The sequence below is a fragment of the Muntiacus reevesi genome, chromosome 2 (assembly GCF_963930625.1).
Source record: "Muntiacus reevesi chromosome 2, mMunRee1.1, whole genome shotgun sequence".
Lineage (NCBI taxonomy): Eukaryota > Metazoa > Chordata > Mammalia > Artiodactyla > Cervidae > Muntiacus > Muntiacus reevesi.
The window spans coordinates 85,148,768-85,170,594 of NC_089250.1; the positions used below are offsets into that span (position 1 = coordinate 85,148,768).

The 21,827-nt window shown below is 38.7% G+C and overlaps 1 protein-coding gene across 2 annotated transcripts in view; it reads left to right on the top strand.

The window, feature by feature from the left end:
* ERO1B (endoplasmic reticulum oxidoreductase 1 beta) overlaps positions 1-21,827 on the top strand; it is a 62,697-nt gene that overhangs the window by 12,047 nt on the left and 28,823 nt on the right. For both annotated transcript variants that reach the window (XM_065922253.1, XM_065922254.1), the window contains exons 2-5: positions 3-122; positions 7,929-8,012; positions 13,656-13,697; positions 15,071-15,153. In XM_065922253.1, the coding sequence (XP_065778325.1) occupies positions 3-122; positions 7,929-8,012; positions 13,656-13,697; positions 15,071-15,153 (329 nt within the window). The remainder of the gene's footprint in view (positions 1-2; positions 123-7,928; positions 8,013-13,655; positions 13,698-15,070; positions 15,154-21,827) is intronic.

Sequence of the window (21,827 nt, forward strand, 5' to 3'; positions counted from 1 at the left end):
AGGTCACCGGAGTCTTGGATGACTGCTTGTGTGACATTGATAGCATCGATAACTTCAACACCTTCAAAATCTTCCCCAAAATAAAAAAGCTGCAAGAACGAGACTATTTTCGTTATTACAAGGTATGGTATAACTTTTGATTCCATCGGTACTGAAGATTTTTCTATAGCTTTCTACAGATGTGACTTTTATGACTCGGGAAAATCCTTTTCTATTCTTCTCAGCACTCTGTGTATATCCTTTATCACTGGACTGTATTAACTCTTGTAGTGAAAGCCTTTTAGTCTTTTTGAACATTACGAATCTGAACTCCCTTCCTGTGTGTGGGGAATTTCTCATTGGTCAGTTTGGATTTTCAGGCGCAAAGACCCATTCCTCTGTAGACATTGAAAATACCTGAGACTTACTTTGTCAGCCTCCCTTGTGAGTTAGGTTTTGTCATCTAGACACACTTACCCAGGCTTTAAGTTGTGCTGTTGGCAGTGTTGTGTGCTATCAGTGTTAGAGGTGCAGTTCAGTTCAGTCGCTTAGCCGTGTCCGACTCTTTGCTACCCCATGAACCACAGCACGCCAGGCCTCCCTGTCCATCAACCAACTCCTGGAGTTTACCCAGACTCATGTCCATTGAGTCGGTGATGCCTTCCAACCATCTCATCCACTGTCATCCCCTTCTCCTTCCACCTTCAATCTTTCCCAGCATCAGGGTCTTTTCAAAAGAGTCAGCTCTTCGCATCAGGTGGCCAAAGTATTGGCGTTTCAGCTTCAACATCAGTCCTTCCAATAAACACCCAGGACTGATCTCCTTTAGGATGGATTGGTTGGATCTCCTTGCAGTCCAAGGGACCCTCAAGAGTCTTCTTCAGCACCACAGTTCAAAAGCATCAATTCTTTGGCGCTCAGCTTTCTGTATAGTTCAGCTCTCACGTGCAAAGTCCCAACAAATGTCTTTGTTGGGCAGCTCACTGGAGGAGTGATAGAACAGCCTGAGGACATAAGCAGAACAGCACTGTAGTAAGACTGCAGCATTGGTTCTTAATTCTGAGGGCCCACTCTAGACCTTCACAGAATAACCAGTGGTAGTTTACAGGCAGTAGCAATAACACAGATTCAAAAGAACAATAGTTTAAAAGCCGCTGTTATACTTTTTTGCCTCTACTCTTGCTCTCAGTATTCATTTGGGTTTATACTTTCTTTGATTTTCATTTTTAGTTTATTTTTTAAATTGAGCATGATTTTTTTAATCCTGTTTCTGTATAGGTTATCTTAGTCTTTTAAATAACTTTGAGGGTTAAAAAATATACTGTGTGTGAAGTTTTAAGTTGTACAGAAAGATACCAAAGTAGAGACCTAAAAATTTGGGAACCCGTCCCCTTTTCCCATCAGCACCAAGAATATACAAAAAAGTGGATATATCTCCTCAATACAAAACCCTTTAAAGATGCAGATCCCATAAACTTACTTCAAAGAGAAATATATGCCTAAGCAAACTATTCTAATATTTTAGACATTTTTCATATAAACAACACAGGTTAGAATACCTTTTTCTAATTCCTAGTCCAAAATTTATGTCTGTCTGCATTTGTAACTGCTTTCTCTTGCTTCCTTTCTATTAGTAGGCTTACCCATATGAAATTGTTGCTTTTAGAAGTTGGAAAGTTTGACTATTGCCTGTTTCATATGGTTCAGTCTAACACAATGAAGGAAGTGTTCCTTCTATCAAAGATCATCCCTTCACGAAATGTCCAAATCACATGTCCATTCAAAATGTCATGGCCTCATTCTCCCACCCCTCCCTTTTTAAAATTGTTTCTTCTGTCTCTGTATCTTCACCCATCTGGTCAATAATAAGCACTCAAATATTCAAATACGTGGATGAATATCTCATTTAATCGTTCGTTACACTGAAATCCTGTTAGGTCAACATCAACCACATTTTCCAAAGAAGAAATAATGGTTTACATATCCTAAGGTAGCGTACTTTTGTTGGCTTACAAACAAAACAGAAGTTTTATTAAGAAATGTGAGGCAGCTCACAAAATTGAAAGATAAGCTAAAGAAATATTTCAGATGAGACAAAAATTATAGCAGGGATTAATGGCCATTCTCTTTGTGATACCAAAATTTTGAATTAAATTAACCATTGCCCTATGTTTTTGTATTATACAAGAGTCAGATTTCTGGGAGGAAAGGTCTAAATTGGTCTTGGTAGGGCTACATAGCCTTACCCCTTGACCAAAAGACAATTTGGTTAATAGTCCTATTTGTATTTGCATATTTGCAAATTGTTTCTCAAAGGAAAATTAGGGGATGTTGCAAAAGGAGGAAAAATGAAAATCAAGTAGGCAGAAATAACAGTGTGCTTGGCTAGCCAACATACAGTTCATCCTTATGCATGGGATTTTAAAAATGTTCCAGCCAACATATTGAAATTACTCTGAATGTAACCACAGTGTATTCATACCCTCTCCCAAAGGATAGTAATGCAAGGATCTAGTTAATCAGTTAGCTTCAAGTCTAAGATGTTTGGGTGCTATCTACTCTGAATTCTGTCAACATATGAATTAAAAAAAAAAAAAAAGAGGAAAGCTAAGAGAAAAGGTTAATTTTAAACACACATACAAAAATAAATAAATAAATAAAATAAACACACACACATAGTTTTGATTCATCTAGCAAGGAAATACAAGTAGAAGAGCCTAACCTCTGACAACTGATCAGTTGGCTGCTGTAGCTGGTATTTATATTTTCTGTCTTCTACTGTCCATTCCATTCTTTTATTTACCAAATATTTATCAAATTACTTTGTAGCAAAGTGTATTCTAGGTGCTGTGGATAAAGTGAATAAAACAAAGCTTCCAAACTTATGAAACTTTTTATTATGATTAGAGAGACAAACCTTGAACAAGTAGGAAATAAAATATAATTTCCTGTGATAATGTAAATATTATGGATGAAAATAAAGCAAAGTAAGAGAAATAATAGGGGTGGGGAAGGTAGATAACCCAGTTTTACAGAAGGTGGTCAGGAAGGGAAGGTATTTTTGGCTGCACCATTGGAGCAAAGACCTACCTAAGGTGAAAGAGTAAACCATGACAAGATCTGGAGAAAGAAGATTTTGAGGAAGGGGAGTAGAACTACAGGTATAGGGTATTTGAAGACCAGTATAGCTGGAGGAAAGTGAATGAGAGGGAGAATTGGAGAGGTAGTTAGGGGCCTGATTTAAAAAGAAAAAAATGAGGCAATTCCCTTGGTGGTGCAGTAGTAGAGATTCCGTGCTCTCACTGCCAAGGGCATGGGTTTAATCCCTCATCAGTAACTAAGATCCCACATGCTGCATGGTGTGGCCAAAAAATAAAACTATGCTTTCATCTAAGCATTTAAATCAAAATTTGAGAATTAAACAATGACTTTTAAAAAACTGGAGGGCCGTATTATCATATAAAGTGTGATAAGAAGCTATTGGAGGAATTTGTGCAAAAGAGACAATAAGGGTGGGAGACAGGAAATGGAGAAGTGATTTCTGAGGCTATTGCAGTAGTTCAGATGAAAGGTGATGTGGATGTAGAATAAGGTGGTAGAGTTGGAAGAGGTGAAAAATGATCCAGTTGGTGTCATATGTAAAAGGTAACACAGCACTTTTTTGATGGATTGAATGTAAGGTGTGACAGTAACAGTGAAATCAAAGATGATTTCATGCCTAAGTTTTGCATGTGTTACCAAAAAAATATATCATGACCAAGTGGATTTTATTCCAGGAATGTAAAGATGAGACTTTTAGGTCTTCAACAAGATTCAGTACACATTCTGACTTTTAAAAATGATGAAAGACAAGAGGAATGATAGCCAGTGGTTAAGAGGGGCCAGAGAAACGTAAAAGCACATTGTAACTTGTTGGTTCCCATCATAACTCTGGGTCAAAAAGAGGTTAGTTTGGTTTATAATGTTAAAAGAGAGCAAGAAGATGGGTTAATGAAAATTTTGGTGCCTAAAAGAAAAAGAAAAAAAGGATAAGGAAGTATCCATAATTCTTTCTGGAGAAGGAAATGGCAACCCACTCCAGTACTCTTGCCTGGAGGATTCCATGGACAGAGGAGCCTGGAGGGCTACAGTCCATGGGATTGCAAAGAGTTGGACATGACTGTGCGACTGACTTTCACTTTGACTTTTCATAATTCTTTACCCTGATAATTTCAGTCGTAAATCAGCATTGGCAGCATCTTACTTGTGGGGAAACACTAGAATTCCCCCCTTAAATCAGGAACCATGCTGAAAGGGCACCTCCTGTTTCCTTTAATACTGGACTCTTAAATGAAATAGCACGTGTGTGTGTGTGTGTTGTGCTTAGTCACTCAGTCGTGTCCGACTCTTTGTGACCCCGTGGACTGTAGCCCGCCAGGCTCCTCTGTCCATGGGATTCTCCAGGCAAGAATACTGGAGTGGGTTGCCATGCCCTATTCCAGTAGATGTTGAAATAGCACCTACTATTTCATTTAATATTTTACCATATTGGCCAATAGGGTCAAACATGGGAAAAAGCAACTAGAGACAAAATTCTTAAAAGGATAAATAAAGCCATGTCCATGTATAAATGACAAAAGTAGACCCAGAAAACTCTAAATAATACATTGCACACAAATAATAAAAAATACATTAAGACAGCAGGTTATACATTTAATATTGAAAAATCATCTTCATAAATACGAGCAATGTTAGAAGATATAATGGAGAAGAAATCCCCATTTACATTAGCAAAAAAGATAAAATATACAGGAATAAATCAATCAAGAAATACATTTATTATTTCTAAAAGAAGAAAGCTTCAAAACACTTCTTTAAGACACAGAAGTAGGCTCAAAGAAATGGGCAGATGTCTTTTGTAGCATAAAGATGTTACCTCTCCCCCATGTTGTGGTTCATTCCTTAAATTGTGCCTGACTTTTCGCAACCCCATGAACTGTAACCCACCAGGCTTCTCTGTCTCTGAAGCAACAATACTGGAGTGGATTGCCATTTCCTTCTCCAGAGAATCTTCCTGACCCAGGGATCAACCCTGCATCTTCTGTGTCTCTTGCACTGGCAGGCAGATTCTTTACCACTGAGCCACCTGGGAAGCCCCAGAGTTAATATATAAATTTAATGTGATCCCCCAAAATAGCAGTAGTTTATTTTTCTGGAGCTGGACATGTTGTCACAGGTTAAGTTCCTGTGAAGCTGACTCTGAGGCTGTGTTTAGTGTCCAGGAGGTTAATTAGGGGCAGCTCTTGGAAACAACAATGTAGAGAAGGAAAAGGAAGGGAGACGTCAGGACTGGGCAAAGGGGGAATTAAAGCTGTGACCTCAGGTGACACTTTGGGGGGAGTTCTTAATTTTTTGAATGTATTTATTTAATTTTGGCTGTGTTGGGTCTTCATTGCTGTGAGGGCTTTTCTCTAGTTGCAGTGAATGGGGGCTACTCTCCAGTTGCAGTGCTCAGGTTTCTCCTTGTGGTGTCTTCTCTTGCTCTTCTCTGGAGCTTGGGCTTCAGTAGTTGTGGCTTATGGACTCAGTAGTTTCAGCTCCTGAGCTCTAGCGCTCAGGCTTAATAGTTGTGGCACACCAGCCTAGTTGCTCTGAGGCATGTGGGATCTTTCCAGACCAGGGACCAAATGTGTGTCTCTTGCATTAGCAGGTGGGTCCTTTACCACTGAGTCACCAGGGAAGCCCCTAGTGGGGAGTTCTTAAGATAGTACAACCCCCAGAGCTGTCCCCACTTCAGGGGGATGTCTAGCCCTATATTTCCTTACACCAGTCTTTGGATGTAGTGACATTGGGCAAAGTGGCTCTCAGTAGCCAAGGTTGGCTGCCTGCAACATTTCCAGGCCTGGGGTAGAGGCCCTTTCTTCCTGAAGGGTACCCTGAGCAGCCTGTTACAGTGTGTGCACAGCCTACTCTTTGCATTTTGTAGAAATTATCTATCACTGTGTAACGGATTAGCCTAAAATGTATCAACTTAAAACAGCAAACTGAGAAAGTACCATTGAAGCAACCCTCAAGGGAATGAGAAAGCAAGCCTTGTGGCTATCTAAGGAACAAGAGTCTAGGCTCAGGGAGCATGGTGTGCTTCATGTATCTGAGGAACAGCAGGAGGCCAGTGCACAAGGGGCAGGCAACTAGGGAATCAGCCTAGGGAGGGGCTCTCAGCCACTGAATTGGACTTGGGTTTTGACCTGACCTGATTTTCAGAGGTATCTGTGTGGGGTGAGAGAAGAGTTATGGTGATCCAGGATTTTGGTCTGAAGAACTAGAATAATGGAGTTGGTATTTACTGAGATGGCAAGAATTACTACAGGGCAGAGCACAGTTTGGGGTGTCTTAGTACATTTGAGATGCCTGTGCCTGTCCTGTGGAAGTGTCAGGGTGGAGCTAGATTTACAAGCCAGCAGCTCAGGGGCACCTGCCATTTCCAAGGGTGCCAGCTGATTTGGGTATGGCTTACCTCACCTCACATTTATTTTATTGAGGTGTCTATTATGTGTTGTAGATACTGGGGTAAAATAATGAACCAGGTAAAATCCCTGTCCTTACAGTGAGGGGTTCAGACAATAAGTAGAGAATATTCAGGTAGTGATAAATGCTATAATGATACAGTGTGTAGGGTACATACTAGACACTGCTTTAGAGAGTCTGGTCAGAAAGGTCTCTCTGCAGAGGTGATCTTTGAGAGAACCCTGAAGGAGGTGAGGGGATTGAGCCATAAAAGATCTGGAGGAGCCACTGAAAAGGCCCTGAGACAGGGAGGAACTTGGTGTGTTCCCAGCCAGAAGGCCATTGCGCCTGGAGGTCTGTAGAAGGAGACAGGTCAGAGAGGTGGTAGGAGGCCAGGCGAATGAGGGCCTGTGGATTTACTCTAAAGGTGATGGGAAGCTGTGGGACGGTTTTGAGCAGGCCTTGGTATGCTCTGAATTGTGTTTCAAAGAGCTGATTGTAGCTACTGTGTTAGAGACTAGATGGCAGTAGATGCAGGAAGACTTGCAGTAGTCAGGACAGGGGTAGGTGGTGAAGAAGAGACGGTGAAAAGTGAACAATGAATTGTTTTCAGGGGATAAAGAAAAGGGCAGAAATAAGAATAAAGCTTTGAGTTTTGGCTTGGGCAATCCACATGGAGTTCCTATTGAATTAGTGCCTTCCCGTTAGGTTTAGAAATGAAAACCAGAGTTTGTCCCCGCTGACATGTCCTGCATAGTCTTGCCTATCTCTCCCTCATTCCCTGACACTCCCCGCCTTCCCCTCTAAAAGTCAGTGAAACTAAGTCAGCTTCTCAATTCCCTGAACTGTCCCAGTCCTGTTACCTTTCCATACGCACATTTCCACCAACTAAGACACCACCTCCTCAGATGCCTCCAGCCACCAGCCCTGATATTTTCCATCACAGAACTCTGGATTTTCCTTTGTAGTACTTGCCAGAATTTGTAATTAAGTAAACACTCAAATAGGTGATTCCTGGTTCCCCCAGGAGACTATAAGCTGCAGGGAGGGTGTGCTTTTTCTGCCTCTGGAGCCCACACAAGCCTGGTGCAGAATGGGTGCTCAGTGCACATCTATTAAGGGAGTGGGTGCCTGGGAGAACCTGGCCAGTGGGTGATGGTAAGGAGATGGGAGACATTATAGAGTGGTCCTATAATGCTTTCCAGGTTCTTCAGATGAGCAGTATGCTTGGACTTCATTCCTTTTTGAAGTGTCAGAGGACTAATAGCATTTATTTTTTAAAATTTATATTAGACCTTGGATGTCTGAAAAACTTGAGTGGTTTTAACTTCTGAACTGCACAAATGCCTCAGGGTAGGATGCTTTTCCTTCACCACCAGGTCCCTGGTGCCCAGCACAGTGATACTTAGCACTGTAAGACTGTGACACATGTGGACTGATGCTCATTCATTCTTTCTCTCAAGGTTAACCTGAAGCGACCGTGTCCTTTCTGGGCAGAAGATGGCCATTGTTCAATAAAAGACTGTCATGTGGAGCCTTGCCCTGAGGTAAAATAAATTTTTTAAAAATCAAGAAAAGAAATGCTTTGTCTTGGGCTTTTAGATAAGCATGAACTCTACATTTCAGGCTTATGTCAAAGCGTTTGGACTTGGCATCAGATTCACATGCCCTCAGCTTTCTTCTTTTTAACCAGGTTATGGAAGATTTAGTCTGTACTTGCCACCAAAATGCATTTGAAGACACTCATGTATCCAGTGATGTTGGTGACTAGATATAGAACTAGAGTCTGATTCTAAAATGGAGGCCTGTTCTAGGACAGGATCTATAGTTGACTGTTATTTCATGCTTTATTAAATCTGCATCTTGTTTCATGGGCAAAGAAAATGCTGCTGCTAAGTCACTTCAGTCGTGTCCAACACTGTGCGAACCCATAGATGGCAGCGCACCAGGCTCCCCCGTCCCTGGGATTCTCCAGGCAAGAACACTGGAGTGGGTTGCCACTTCCCTCTCCAATGTGTGAAAGTGAAGTCGCTCAGTCATGTCCGACTCTTAGGGACCCCATGGATTGCAGCCTACCAGTCTCCTCAGTCCATGGAATTTTCCAGGCAAGAGTACTGGAGTGGGGTGCCATTGCCTTCTCCAAGAAAATGCTACTGGACCTTAAATTTCAAATTTAGAGTAGGAATTAGAGTGCAAAAAGTTGGGAAATTCAAAGCTTGGAATTAGGTCTTCACTTGGTCTTGTTACACTGGGAGGAAAAAGGGCTGTACTTATTAGTAGGGGAATGCTACAGTTCAGACTTTAATTTTTGACATCTAGCATTATTAATTATATTCCTCTTTGACAGTTTCTTGCTGGGAAAATCCCATGGACGGAGGAGCCTGGTGGGCTACAGTCCATAGGGGTCGCAAATAGTCGAACTCGACTGAGCGACTTCACTTTCACTTTTGACAGTAATTAGTTAGAAGCTGTTATTGTCATTTTACTTTTTTGTTCTATTACCTAAAATCAGTTAGTCTAGTTTTTGCCTTACAAACAGGAAAAAACATCTGAACCAATGTCCTTTCTAAAGGGAAAATTTCTTTTAAAAATTATTTATGTTTTCCTTTAAGAATAAAATGTTTTAACTCTTCAGTTTGAAATAATTTCAGACCTACAGAAAAGTTGCAAGAATAGTACAAACAATTCCCATATACTTTTTATCCATATTTCCCCAAATGTTAAATGTTGACCAAGTTTCCTTTCTTCTTCTATCTATATGTATATATTATTATTTTTTGAACCATTTAGATATGTTACCAACATGATCTTTTATCCTTAAATACTTCAGTGTGTATTTCTTAAAAAATAAGATTATTAACCACAGTGTAATTAACAAAATCAGGAAATTAATATTTATATAATACTAATGTCTATAGCTGTGATTCACGGGGTCGCAAAGAGTCGGACACGACTGAGCGACTGAACTGAACTGAACTGAATGTCTATAGACTTTAATCACAGATCACCAGCTGACTTAATTATGTGCTTTTACAGAAATAGCAACAATAACAACTAAGTTTCTGACCCAGAATCATACCTTGCATTTGGATGTCATATCTCTCTAATCTGGAATAGTCCTTCAGTGATCCTTTCTCTTTTGTTGTCTCTTTAACAAACCCCTTCCGTCCCTCCTTTCCTTTTTCCCTTCCTCCTTTCCTTAAAATACACCAGTTATTTGGAGACTACCTCTTATTTTGTTTTTTTCTGGCCTTTTCTAATGATTGCATTCAGGTCATGCACTTTGGTCAGTACAGCATAGAAGGGATGCTGTGTCCTTCTCAGTGTCCTATTGGGAGGCACATTACATCATCATGATTACATGATTAGGCTTGTATGGCTGTATTTCTTCATGGTAAACTGGGAAACATTTTTTGAAACTATGAAAGCATCCAGTTTTTTTATTGTATTTTTACCATCGTGGTTTTAGCATCCACTCATGATTCTTGCCTGAATTAATTATTTATATGATGATTGTCTGATAGTGATTTTTCTGATTCCATTTCTTCTACATTAGTTGACATTCTACTGCATAAAGAACTTTTCCTTTATTTATTGTATGTTTATGTCAATATGAACTTGAATTATTATTTTAATATCATTACTACTATTATGGTTTTTAATAACAGCTTTATTCACACATAATTCACCTACCATAGAATTCATTCATTCTAAAGTACACAATTCAGTGAGTTTTAGTGTATTACAGAATTGCACAACAGTCATCACTATCTAGTTGTAATACATTTCACTGCCCCAGAAAGAAACGCCTATCCCTGAGCAGTCATTCCCTGTTTCCTACTCTCTCCTGCTGGAAACCACTAATCCATCCTGTCTCTATGAATTTGCCTATTGTGGACACTTCATGTAAATAAAATCATGCCGTATGTGATCACTTGTGACTGGTTTCCTTAGCTTAGCATAGTGTTTTGAGGGTCCATCTGTGCTATAGTGTGCATCAGTACTTCATCCCGTTACTGAGTGACACTCCATTGTATGGGTATACCTCATCTTGTTTATTTCTTAGTTGATGGACATTTGGATTGTTTCTACTTTTTGGCTACTATGAATAATGAATAAATATCCAGGCACAGATATTTGTGTGTACATATGTTTTTCAGTTCTCTTAAGTATACTTTGGAGTGAAAGTGCTAGATCATATAGTAACTTTAACTCTTGAGGAATTGCCAAACTGTTAACCATTATGGCTGCATCATTTTACATGGACTCTAGCAATGTGTGATGGTTCCAGTTTCTATGCATACTTGTCAACACTTATTGCTGTCTTATCTTTTTTTTTTTGGCGTGGGCTTTCTCTAGTTGCGGCAAGTGGGGGCTATTCTTCGTTGTGGTGCATGGGCTTGGAAGCCATGACTTCTCTTGTTATGGAGCACAGGCTCTAGGTGTGCGGGCTTCAGTAGTTTCGGCACACAGGCTCAGTAGTTGTGGCCTATGGACTTAGTTGTTCTGCAGCATGTGGAAGCATGTGGAATCTTCCCAGACCAGGAATTGAACCCATGTCTGCTGCATTGGCAGGCAGATTGCTATCCACTGTGCCACCAGGGAAGTTCTCTGTATTATGTTTTATTTTAGCCGTCCTTACAAATGGCATCTTATTTTGATTTTGATTTGCATTTCCCTGATATCAGACATCTTTTCAGTGCATATTAGCCATTTGTATGTATTCATCAAAAGCATGTCTGTTCAAATACTTTGCCCATTTTTAAATTGAGTTGCCATTTTATTGCTGAGCTATAAGAGTTACTTTGCACAGTATATGTTTCTAGTTGTTTTTATGTTAAAATATCAGTTTCTTTTTGTCTACAGTGGCTTATCCTCTGTAGTCTTAGATTTCTTTTTTTTTTTTACTTTTTATTTTGTACTGGGGTATAGCCAATTAACAGTGGTGTGATAGTTGCAGGTGAATGGTGAAGAGACTCAGCCATGCATATACATGTATCCATTCTCTTTCAAACACGCCTCCCATCCAGGCTGCCACATAGCATTGAACAAAGTTCCATGTGCTGTACAGTAGGTCCTTGTTGGTTATCCGTTCTAAATACAGCAGTGTGTACATGTCCAGCCCAAACTCCCTGTCTCTTCCCTCTGCCCTACCCCCATAAGTTCCTTCTCTTAAGTCTGTGAGTCTTTCTATTTTGTAAGTTCATTTGTATCATTTTTTTTAGATTCCACATATAAAGGATGTCATACAGTATTTCTCCTTCTCTGTCTTGTAGTCTTAAATTTCTAACAAAAATAAGTGAAAGTGTTTATTTGCATGTAAATCCCCAACATAAGAAATCTAACACAAGTATTTAAAAATTTGTCTCTTCCCTTCCCAATGCCATCTTCTTTCATTTCTTTCTGGAGATAAAAACTATCCGTTTATGTTGGTTCTTTTAACTAATGTGAGGATGTTTGTATTTCTCTCTCTTTGGGGGAGAATTTAGTAGGCATTTCATATTGAACCCGAACTTGTCATGATACAGAGTTGCAATTTGCATTCTATAATTTGAAGTCTAATTTAAGCATGAGGCTTACTTAATTTTGTAATTTGCAGACTGCTTCATATTGTTAGTGGCAATGGCGAGGTTTATTTCATGTTTGATTTTAGTTATTAGCTTTACATTTGTCATTGCTTTTAATAATTCCCTTTTGTGATTTTTATGTTATACATGACTATCATCTGTGGTGCCTATCCCAGTATTTCTCAATAGCCTGTATTAAGATTCACTTAAGTCACAAGTTACTGCATTTAGCTTCAAACCTTTTAAAAAGCTGCAAGTACACTTTTATTTTAGCATATTATGTGAGCTAGAAGACAACAGTGAGAGGGCACTTTTGATAAGTATTTCATACTTTAAATCCAGGGTCTGATAACTGTAACTGTTACATTTGGCTTGAGTTTTATAGTTTTCTCTCTTCTGCCCTCTGTTAGTGGTGCTAGAAGACACTGAAATTATAAAATATTGACAGCAAGTAATGTTTTACTACGTGATCTCTTTGTTCATTGGGAAAAAATTTTTTATCATTATTGTTACTTACATTCTTCAGCCTGACAGAAAAATATTTATTCTGAAAATTTGATTAAGTTTTATCTATGAAACATGAAAAAGTTTTAATAGGTAATTTGCTATTAATTTGATAATCCGTAGATTCAGATGTTGGAAATCAGTCCCCTGGTATGATCCGAGGATCAACCCGAGACTGACTGCTTTCAGATATGATTTTTGTTTAAGATTGTGCTTGATAAACCAGTTGTAATGATTCATAGATTTATTTATGCTTGAAATGAATTATTGATTTTACAGAAAAGATAGACCTATATACAGTTCTTAACACTGATGCAGTTCTTACATTGGTAAACCTTTAGGTTAACCATGAACCAAAGAGCTTACTCTTTAAAAAAAAATTATTGAAGTGTGGTTGATTTTGTTGTTAGACATTACATCATGTTCACAATGTTGATAATTTCTGCTGTATAGCAAAGTTACTCAGTTATACATATAATACTTCTTTATATTTTTCCCATTTCGTTTTTTCACAGGATGCTGAATTTAGTTCCCTATGCTATACAGTAGGGCCTTGTTGTTTATCCATCCTACATACAGTAGTTTTTATCTCCTAACCCCAAACTGCCAATCCTTTGCTCCCCCACGCCCTCCCCCTTGCCAACCACAGTTCTGTCAAAGAACTTACTCTTGCTTTTTAGTATTAATTCAAAATTATCTAAACTTTAAATGTCAACTTTGAGCAAAACTTTTAATTGAACATAATAAATTTCAAATAATTTTGAATTTTTAAGAAGTTTCTGTGGAAAGAAAGTTTATGGAAAAAGTGATTTTGCTAGGGCCTTTTTGAACCTAAAAATTATATAAACTATTATTTACTGCATTGAGAGTTATTAGAGCTGATTATGACAACCTTTGTCTTTCAGTTTTCTGTACTATGATTTACAAGCCTGTACATTGGGGTAGTTCTTTACCTTTCATCTCAAGAGGTAGTATGAAAATAGAATTTGAATGAATGTATATTTTCTCCTCGTGGACCAAAACAGTCTTTGAATTAGGATAATGGCATTCATAATCTGTGAAAAAAATCTCAAGAAATATAAAGATCATTTTCTAAATTTTTATTGTTGTTCTTTTAAGAGTAAAATTCCAGTTGGAATTAAAGCTGGGAATTCTAATAAGGTAAGTCACTTTTCTTCATTAAATATTTCTGCTTTACGTAGTGAAACTTGCCCCCTATTGGTTGATGCAGTTGCAAAAGAGAACCATAATATGGTTAGCTGAGAACAGGCACATTTTTGCCTGAAAATCCCAAATCCCTGATTTTGTAGCAAGTCATGAGGTGTAATATATTCTTACAATTAAATTAGATAGCTTCTTTTGAAATACTTTAGTTCTGTTTTTAGAACTTCTAGAAGAACTATAAAACATAACTACAGTGTCAGTTTACCTAATCAGCAGGTGTTTTATCAGGCATGTGTTTTTACTCTTCTTTTTCAACAAGATAATCATACCCTCTCTCTCTGCTTCCTAATGCATTTGCTCTCCATTTTGTTCTTATGCTCTCTACCATTTGCAGTCTTTTGTGCTCACCCTTTTTTAGGTATTTTTGTTTCAGATCTAAAATAAATAGTATAAAGATAATTGAAATCCCTTCTGAACTCTGTCCCAGTCCCATTATATAATAATATTTCCTCCCTCCTTAGAGCTAGTCACTTTGCTGAAGTTGTCGTGTATCCTTTTTATGTCATGATACTTTTTATGTTGTATTACACATGTATCTGCAAGTAATATATAGAGCTTTTACTTGAAATTTTTGAAACTTTAAATTTATATTTTGTGTTTCTTCAAGTTAAAAACATTCTTTACTTAATAGTTTTACTCAGTATTGGCTTTTAACATTTTGTCTCTGCTGTTATATGTAGATTTGGTTAATTTTAATAGCTGTAAAATACTCAGTTGTATAGATATTTGTATAATTGTGCGACTAGCCATTCCTCTGTTGATAGACATTTCAATTGTTTTCAGGTTTTTGCTATTACAAACAATGACGCACTGGCATCTTTGTCTTTCGTCGAATTGTGCACATATGTAAGAGTTTCTTTAGGTCTATATTTAGAAGTAAGATTGCTGGGCCAAAGGGTATGCCTATCTCAATATTATGAGAGAATACCAAATAATTTTCTAGAGTGATTCTTGTTTTTAAATGTTGCTCTGGATATAGATGCAGCAGTAGCACTGCTGGCTCAAGGATTTATTCATATTTGCAGCTCTACGTAAATGTTAAGTTACTTTCCCAAGAGGGTCTTCTTAGTTCACATCATCACCAACATACCAATGCAAACTGCTATATTTTTAATGTCTTTGCTTACTTATTAGGTGGAAATTTGTGACATATTTTCATTTGTATTTCTTCTGTATGTTAGGGATTTTGATGATAAGATGTGTCTATATTTAGTATATATTATCATTGACAAATTGACTCTTCTGCCAATGGAAAATGAAATAAAGATAATAATAATCACTAAACTTACTTATTATGAACTTCCTTTCAGTACTCAAAAGTGGCAAATAATACCAAAGAATTAGAAGACTGTGAGCAAGCTAGTAAACTGGGAGCAATTAACAGCACATTAAGGTAAATTTATTTTAGTAGTGTTAAGAAAATACTCTCTTGTTTAATTTATTTGCATTAGAAATCCTTTATTTTTCTTGTGATTTTGATTAAATACTAGTTTCAACTAATTTTTGAAAGGAAGAAGTTATTCTTTATCCTACATTGCATGATAGCTTTCCTTCTTCTTGTCTAATTTGTTCTTAAGTTTCTGTCATCAATGACTATATTGTCATCAATAATGACAATAATGACTATTTAAAAAGTCTATTAAAAAAGGCAGTTTATCAGCTAACAGGGTTTATGGGTCATTCTTTATTATTATAGGAAAAGAAACTTGAATATCTAAGTTTTTTTAAAATAGTAATTCATTGCAGGAAGGAGAGGGTGAGATGATTTAAGAGAGTAGCACTGAAACATGTGTATCACCATATATAAAACAGAGAGGCAGTGGGGTTTGCCATATTCCTAAAGCCAGTGCTCTCTGACAGCCTGGAGGGGTGGGGTGGGAGGGAGGTCTAAGAGGGAGGGGGCATACGTATACCTGTGACTGACTCATGTTGATGTGTGGCAGAAATCATCACAATGTTATAATTATCCTCCAATTAAAAGTAGAAATGGTAATTCAATCTATATGTTGCATTTTGACTATTAAAGGTTTCTATTAACATAACTGTTAACAATTCATAATTTTTTTTTCTGTTGACTTTTTATTTGCTCTAAGTACAAACCTGCTTTTGAAGGCCAACATAAATAATTTGCAAGTGGTCTCAGATAATGCAGTATAAAATGACTGAGCAGAAGGCAGTATTAGAGAAATTATTTTTCTTGTTTAGATATGTAGTTGTGTACTATAAATGTTAAAGACTTAATAAAGTTAGCAGTTTTATGTATCTGATTTACTGATGAAAATTCTAATGTAGAAAAGTAGAAATGATGGTATAATAAACACCCATATATCCACTACTCCAAATGAATACGTGTTAATGTTGTCTACTATGTTTTTGAGAAGAATGTCAAAGACAAATTTGAAATTCCACATGTTTCTTTCTCAGTCCCTGTTTTCTTCCCTTTTTTCTCAGAAGTGAATGAATTTGGTGTATATATAGTCCATATTTTTGTTTTTAGTTTTTAATATAAACTGTATGTAGATACAGAGATGTAGTTTGTGTAGAAGATTTTATTTTTCCTTTATGTAAATTATGTATTAAATAACATTCTGAAACTTTCTTTTTACACTGCACATTTTGCTTTCTAGATATATCCATGTTAAAACTCAGAGATTTGCCTCTTTCTTTTAGCTCATGAATGGTTTTCATCATATAAAGTGAAAGTGAAAGTCGCTCAGTCATGTTCAACTCTGTGGGACCCCAGGGACTATCTACAGTCCATAGAATTCTCTAGGCCAGGATACTGGAGTGGGTAGCCTATCCCTTCTCCAGCAGATATTCCTGACCCAAGAATCAAACTGGGGTCCCCTGCATTGCAGGTGGATTCTTTACCAACTGAGGGAAAGCTGTCAGGGAAGCCCAATGTTCATCAGTGGGCAATAGACAAGTAAAATATGATATTCCCCTACTGATGAACATTTTTTACTTTTACAAATTGTTGCTATTACAAATTTTTTACTTTTACAAATTATGCCACTTTGAGCATCCTTGATAATTTTTTTTATATACACCAGAAGTGAAATTGTTGAATCTTAGGACTGCCCTCTTACAGCTGCTCTTTTTTTTTTTTAAATGTTTGTTTGCATATAGTGGCTTAGCTGTTCTTGATATTGCCTAACGGCTTTCTAAAATACTTATGTGGCTGTGTGTTGCCTCCAACACCAAGAACTTGTTTTGTTGTCCACATCTTTGACAAAAATTGATAATGTTTAACTGTGAAATAGTATCTCATTTCTCATTTTTGTTTAATTTATATTTTGTTGATTACCAATGAGTTTGGGCATTTCTTCCCTCTGTTTATTGGGCATTTGGGTTTCTTATTCATTCAACAAATGAATGCCAGGCACTATCCTAGGGATATAGCAGTGTACATGAGAAACAGATTCCTGCCCATGTACAGCTTAAAACAAGTAAAGTCAATGAGAAGTAAGTCAAATGATGATGAGTGCCAGGGAGAAAATAATGCAGGGAAGACTGAGAGAGGGCTTGGAGTGAAGGTGCTTGGAGTGAAGGTGCTTGCACTGTTTTAAATTGGTGGTCCAGTGGTTAAGAGTCTGCCTTCCAATACAGGGAGCCTACTTTTGATCCCTGGTCAGGGAACTAAGATCCCACCCACATGCCTCGAGGTGCAGCAGTAAATAAAAAAATAGTCCAAGAAGACCAGAGTGATAACAGACAAAGTGCTCTTGAAGGCATGAGTCATGATAATATGGCTGCAGGGGAGGGGGTGGTGGTGTTGGGGTTGGTGGGTGGGGGAGATGAGTACTCCAGGCACGCATAATGGTTAGTAAAAGGCCCTGAGGTTGGAATGCTCCTTGACTTCTTGAGGAATCACATGGCTAGTGTGGCTAGAGTACAGTGAACAAGAACAAAATAGAAGAAGATAAGATCAAAAGGTGCTGGGGGAGGAGTGGCCAAGGGCAGGATAGGGTGGAGATCTCATAGAGTCTTGAAGACACTTAACTATGAATATTGATTTCAAACTGAGTGGAATGAAAAATTACTGGAGGATTTTGAGAGTGGGTTTGGTGGAGCCAGGTTTTTGGAAGCGTAGTTGTATAGTTATAGTAGTATCCTGCTAAGACATGATGGTGGTTCAGTTTAGACTGGAGTGATAGCAGTAGAATCCCCAGGGAATTTGACTTTGGAGAGCAGTGGGATTTGATTCAGTTCAGTTAGTTCAGGCGCTCAGTCCATGTCTGACTCTTTGCCACCCCACAGACTGCAGCACGAGACTCCCTGTCCATCACCAACTCCCGGAGTTTACTCAAACTCATGTCCATTGAGCCGGTCATGCCATCCAACCATCTCATCTTCTGTCATCCCCTTCTCCTCCTGCCTTTAATCTTTCCCAGCATCAGGGTCTATTCAAATGAATCAGTTCTTCGAATCAGGTGGCCAAAGTATTGGAGTTTGAGCTTCAACATCAGTCCTTCAATGAATATTCAGAACTGATTTCCTTTACGATGGACTGGTTGAATCTCCTTGCAGTCCAAGGGACTCTCCAAGAGTCTTCTCCAACACCACAGTTCAAAAACATTAAATCTTCAGCTCTCAGCTTTCTTTATAGTCCAACTCTCACGTCCATACATGACTACTAGAAAAACCGTAGCCTTGACTAGATGGACCTTTGTTGGCAAAGTAGTATCTCTGCTTTTTAATATGCTGTCTAGGTTGGTCATAACTTTCCTTCCAAGGAGCAAGAGTCGTTTAATTTCATGGCTGCAGTCACCATCTGCAGTGATTTTGGAGTCCCCAAAAATAAAGTCTGCCACTTTTTCTATTGTTTCCCCATCTATTTGCCATGAAGTGATGGGACCGGATGCCATGATCTTAGTTTTCTGAATGTTGAGCTTTAAGTCAACTTTTTCACTCTCCTCTTTCACTTTCCTCAAAAGGCTCTTTAGGTCTTTGCTTTCTACCATAAGGGTGGTGTCATCTGCGTATTTGAGGTTATTGATATTTCTCCCAGGATTCTTGATTACAGCTTGTGCTTCATCCAGCCCAGCATTTCTCATCATGTACACTGTGTATAAGTTAAATAAACAGGGTGACAGTATATAGCCTTGACCTACTCCTTTTCCTATTTGAAACCAGTCTATTGTTCTATGTCCAGTTCTAACTGCTGCTTCCTGACCTGCATACTGATTTCTCAGGAGGCAGGTCAGGTGGTCTGGTATTCCCATCTCTTTCAGAATTTTCCACAGTTTGTTGTGATCCACACAGTCAAAGGCTTTGGTATAGTCAATAAAGCAGAAATAGATGCTTTCCTGAAACTCTCTTGCTTTTTCGATGATCCAGCGGATGTTGGCAATTTGATCTCTGGTTCCTCTGCCTTTCCTAAAACCAGCTTGAACATCTGGAAGTTCACGGTTCACGAACTATTGAAGCCTGGCTTGGAGAATTTTGAGTATTACTTTACTAGGTTGTGACATGAGTGCAATTGTGCAGTAGTTTGAGCATTCTTTGGCAATGCCTTTCTTTGGGATTGGAATGAAAACTGATGTTTTCCAGTCCCGTGACTCCTGCTGAGTTTTCCAAATTTGCTGGCATATTGAGTGTAGCAAAGGGATTTGATTACAGAACTTAATACAGGACTGGGGAAACAGACTCTTGGAGGGCACAAACAGAACCTTGCGTGCACCTGAACCCAGGAGAAAGGAGCAGTGGCTCCACCAGAGACTGACCCAGACTTGCCTATGAGTGTCCAGGAGTCTCTGGTGGAGGTGTGGGTTGGTGGTAGCCTGCTACAGGGTCAGGGGCACTGAGTGTGGCCCTGCATTCCTGGGACCGCACGCATGGGACCTTTTGAAGGAGGTCACCATTATCTTCATTACCTCCACCATAGTTTGGTCCCAGGTCAAACAAGAGGGAGGGAACACAGCCCCGCCCATCAACAGATAATTGGATTAAAGATTTACTGAGCATGGCCCATCAGCAGAAAAAGACCCAGTTTACCCCATAGTCAGTCTCTCCCATCAGGAAGCTTCCATAAACTTCTTATCCTTATCCATCAGAGGGCAGACAGAATAAAAACCACAAATCACAGAAAACTAATCAAACTGATCACATGGACCATAATCTGTCTAACTCAGTGAAACTATGAGCCATGATGTGTAGGGCTACCCAAGAAAGATGGGTCATCATGGAGAGGTCTCACAAAACGTGGTCCTCTTCACGTTTTGTGGCAAACATGGCACAACCACTTCCGTATTCTTGCCTTGAGAACCCCATGAATAGTATGAAAAGGCAAAAAGATATGACAAACCACTTCAGTATTCTTGCCTTGAGAACCCCATGAATAGTATGAAAAGGCAAAAAGATATGACACTGAAAGATGAACTCCCCAGGTCGGTAGGTGCCCAGTATACTACTGGAGAAGAGTGGAGAAATAACACCAGGAAGAATGAAGGGATGGAGCCAAAGCGAAAACAGTGCCCAGTTGTGGATGTCACAGGTGATGGAAGTAAAGTCCGATGCTGTAAGGAACAATACTGCATAGGAACCTGGAATGATAGGTCCATGAATCAAGGTAAATTGAAAGTGGTCAAACAGGAGATGGCAAGAGTGAACATCGACATTTTAGGAATTAGTGAACTAAAATGGACTGGAATGGGTGAATTTAACTCAGATGATCATTATACCTACTTCTGTGGGCAAGAATCCCTTAGAAGAAATGGAGTAGCCATCATAGTCAACAAAAGAGTCCAAAGTGCAGTACCTAGGTGCAGTCTCAAAAATGACAGAATGATCTCTGTTTCCAAGGCAAGCCATTCAGTATCATAGTAATCCAAGTCTCTGCCTCAACTACTAATGCTGAAGAAGCTGAAGTTGAACGGTTCTATAAAGACTTACAAGACCTTCTAGAACTAACACCCAAAAAAGATGTCCTTTTCATTATAGGGGACTGGAGTGCAAAAGTAGGAAATCAAGAAATACCTGGAGTAACAGGCAAGTTTGACCTTGAAGTACAAACTGAAGCAGGGCAAATGCTAACAGAATTTTGCCGAGAACACACTGGTTATAGCAAACACACTCTTCCAACAACACAAGAGAAGAGTACACATGGACATCACCAGATGGTCAATACCGAAATCAGATTGATTATATTCTTCACAGCCAAAGATGGAGAAGCTCTATACAGTCAGCAAAAATGAGACCAGGCGTTGACTGTGGCTCAGATCTTGAACTTCTTATTGCCAAATTCAGACTGAAATTCTTTGAAAGTAGGGAAAACCAGTAGACCATTCAGGTATGACCTAAATCAGATCCCTTCCGATTATGCAGTGGAAGAGACAAATAGATTCAAGGGATTAGATCTGATAGACAGAGTGCCTGAAGAACTATGGACAGAGGTTCATGACACTGTATCAGAAGCAGGGATCAAGACCATCCCCAAGGAAAAGAAATGCAAAAAGGCAAAATGGTTGTCTGAGGAGGCCTTACAAATAGCTGAGAAAAGAAGAGAAGCAAAAGGCAAAGGAGGAAAGAAAAGGTATACCCATGTGAAAGCAGAGTTCCAAAGAATAGCGTGAAGAGATAAGAAAGCCTTCCTCAAAAAAAAAAAAAAAAAGAAAAAGAAAGAAAGCCTTCCTCAATGATCAGTGCAAAGAGATAGAGGAAAGCAATAGAATGGGAAAGACTAGAGATCTCTTCAAGAAAATTGTGATACCAAGGGAACATTTCATGCAGAGATGGGCAAAATAAAGGACAGAAATGGTATGGACCTAACAGAAGCAGAAGATATTAAGAGGTGGCAAGCATACACAAAAGAAGTATTCAAAAAAGATCTTAATGACCCAGATAACCACAGTGGTGTGATCACTCACGTAGAGCCAGACATCCTGGAATGTGAAGTCAAGTGGGCCTCAGGAAGCATCACTATGAACATAGCTAGTGGAAGTGATGTAATTCTAGTTGAGCTATTTCAAATCCTAAAAGATGATGCTGTTAAAGTGCTGCACTCAATATGCCAGCAAGTTTGGAAAACTCAGCAGTGGCCACAGGACTGGAAAAGGTCAGTTTTCA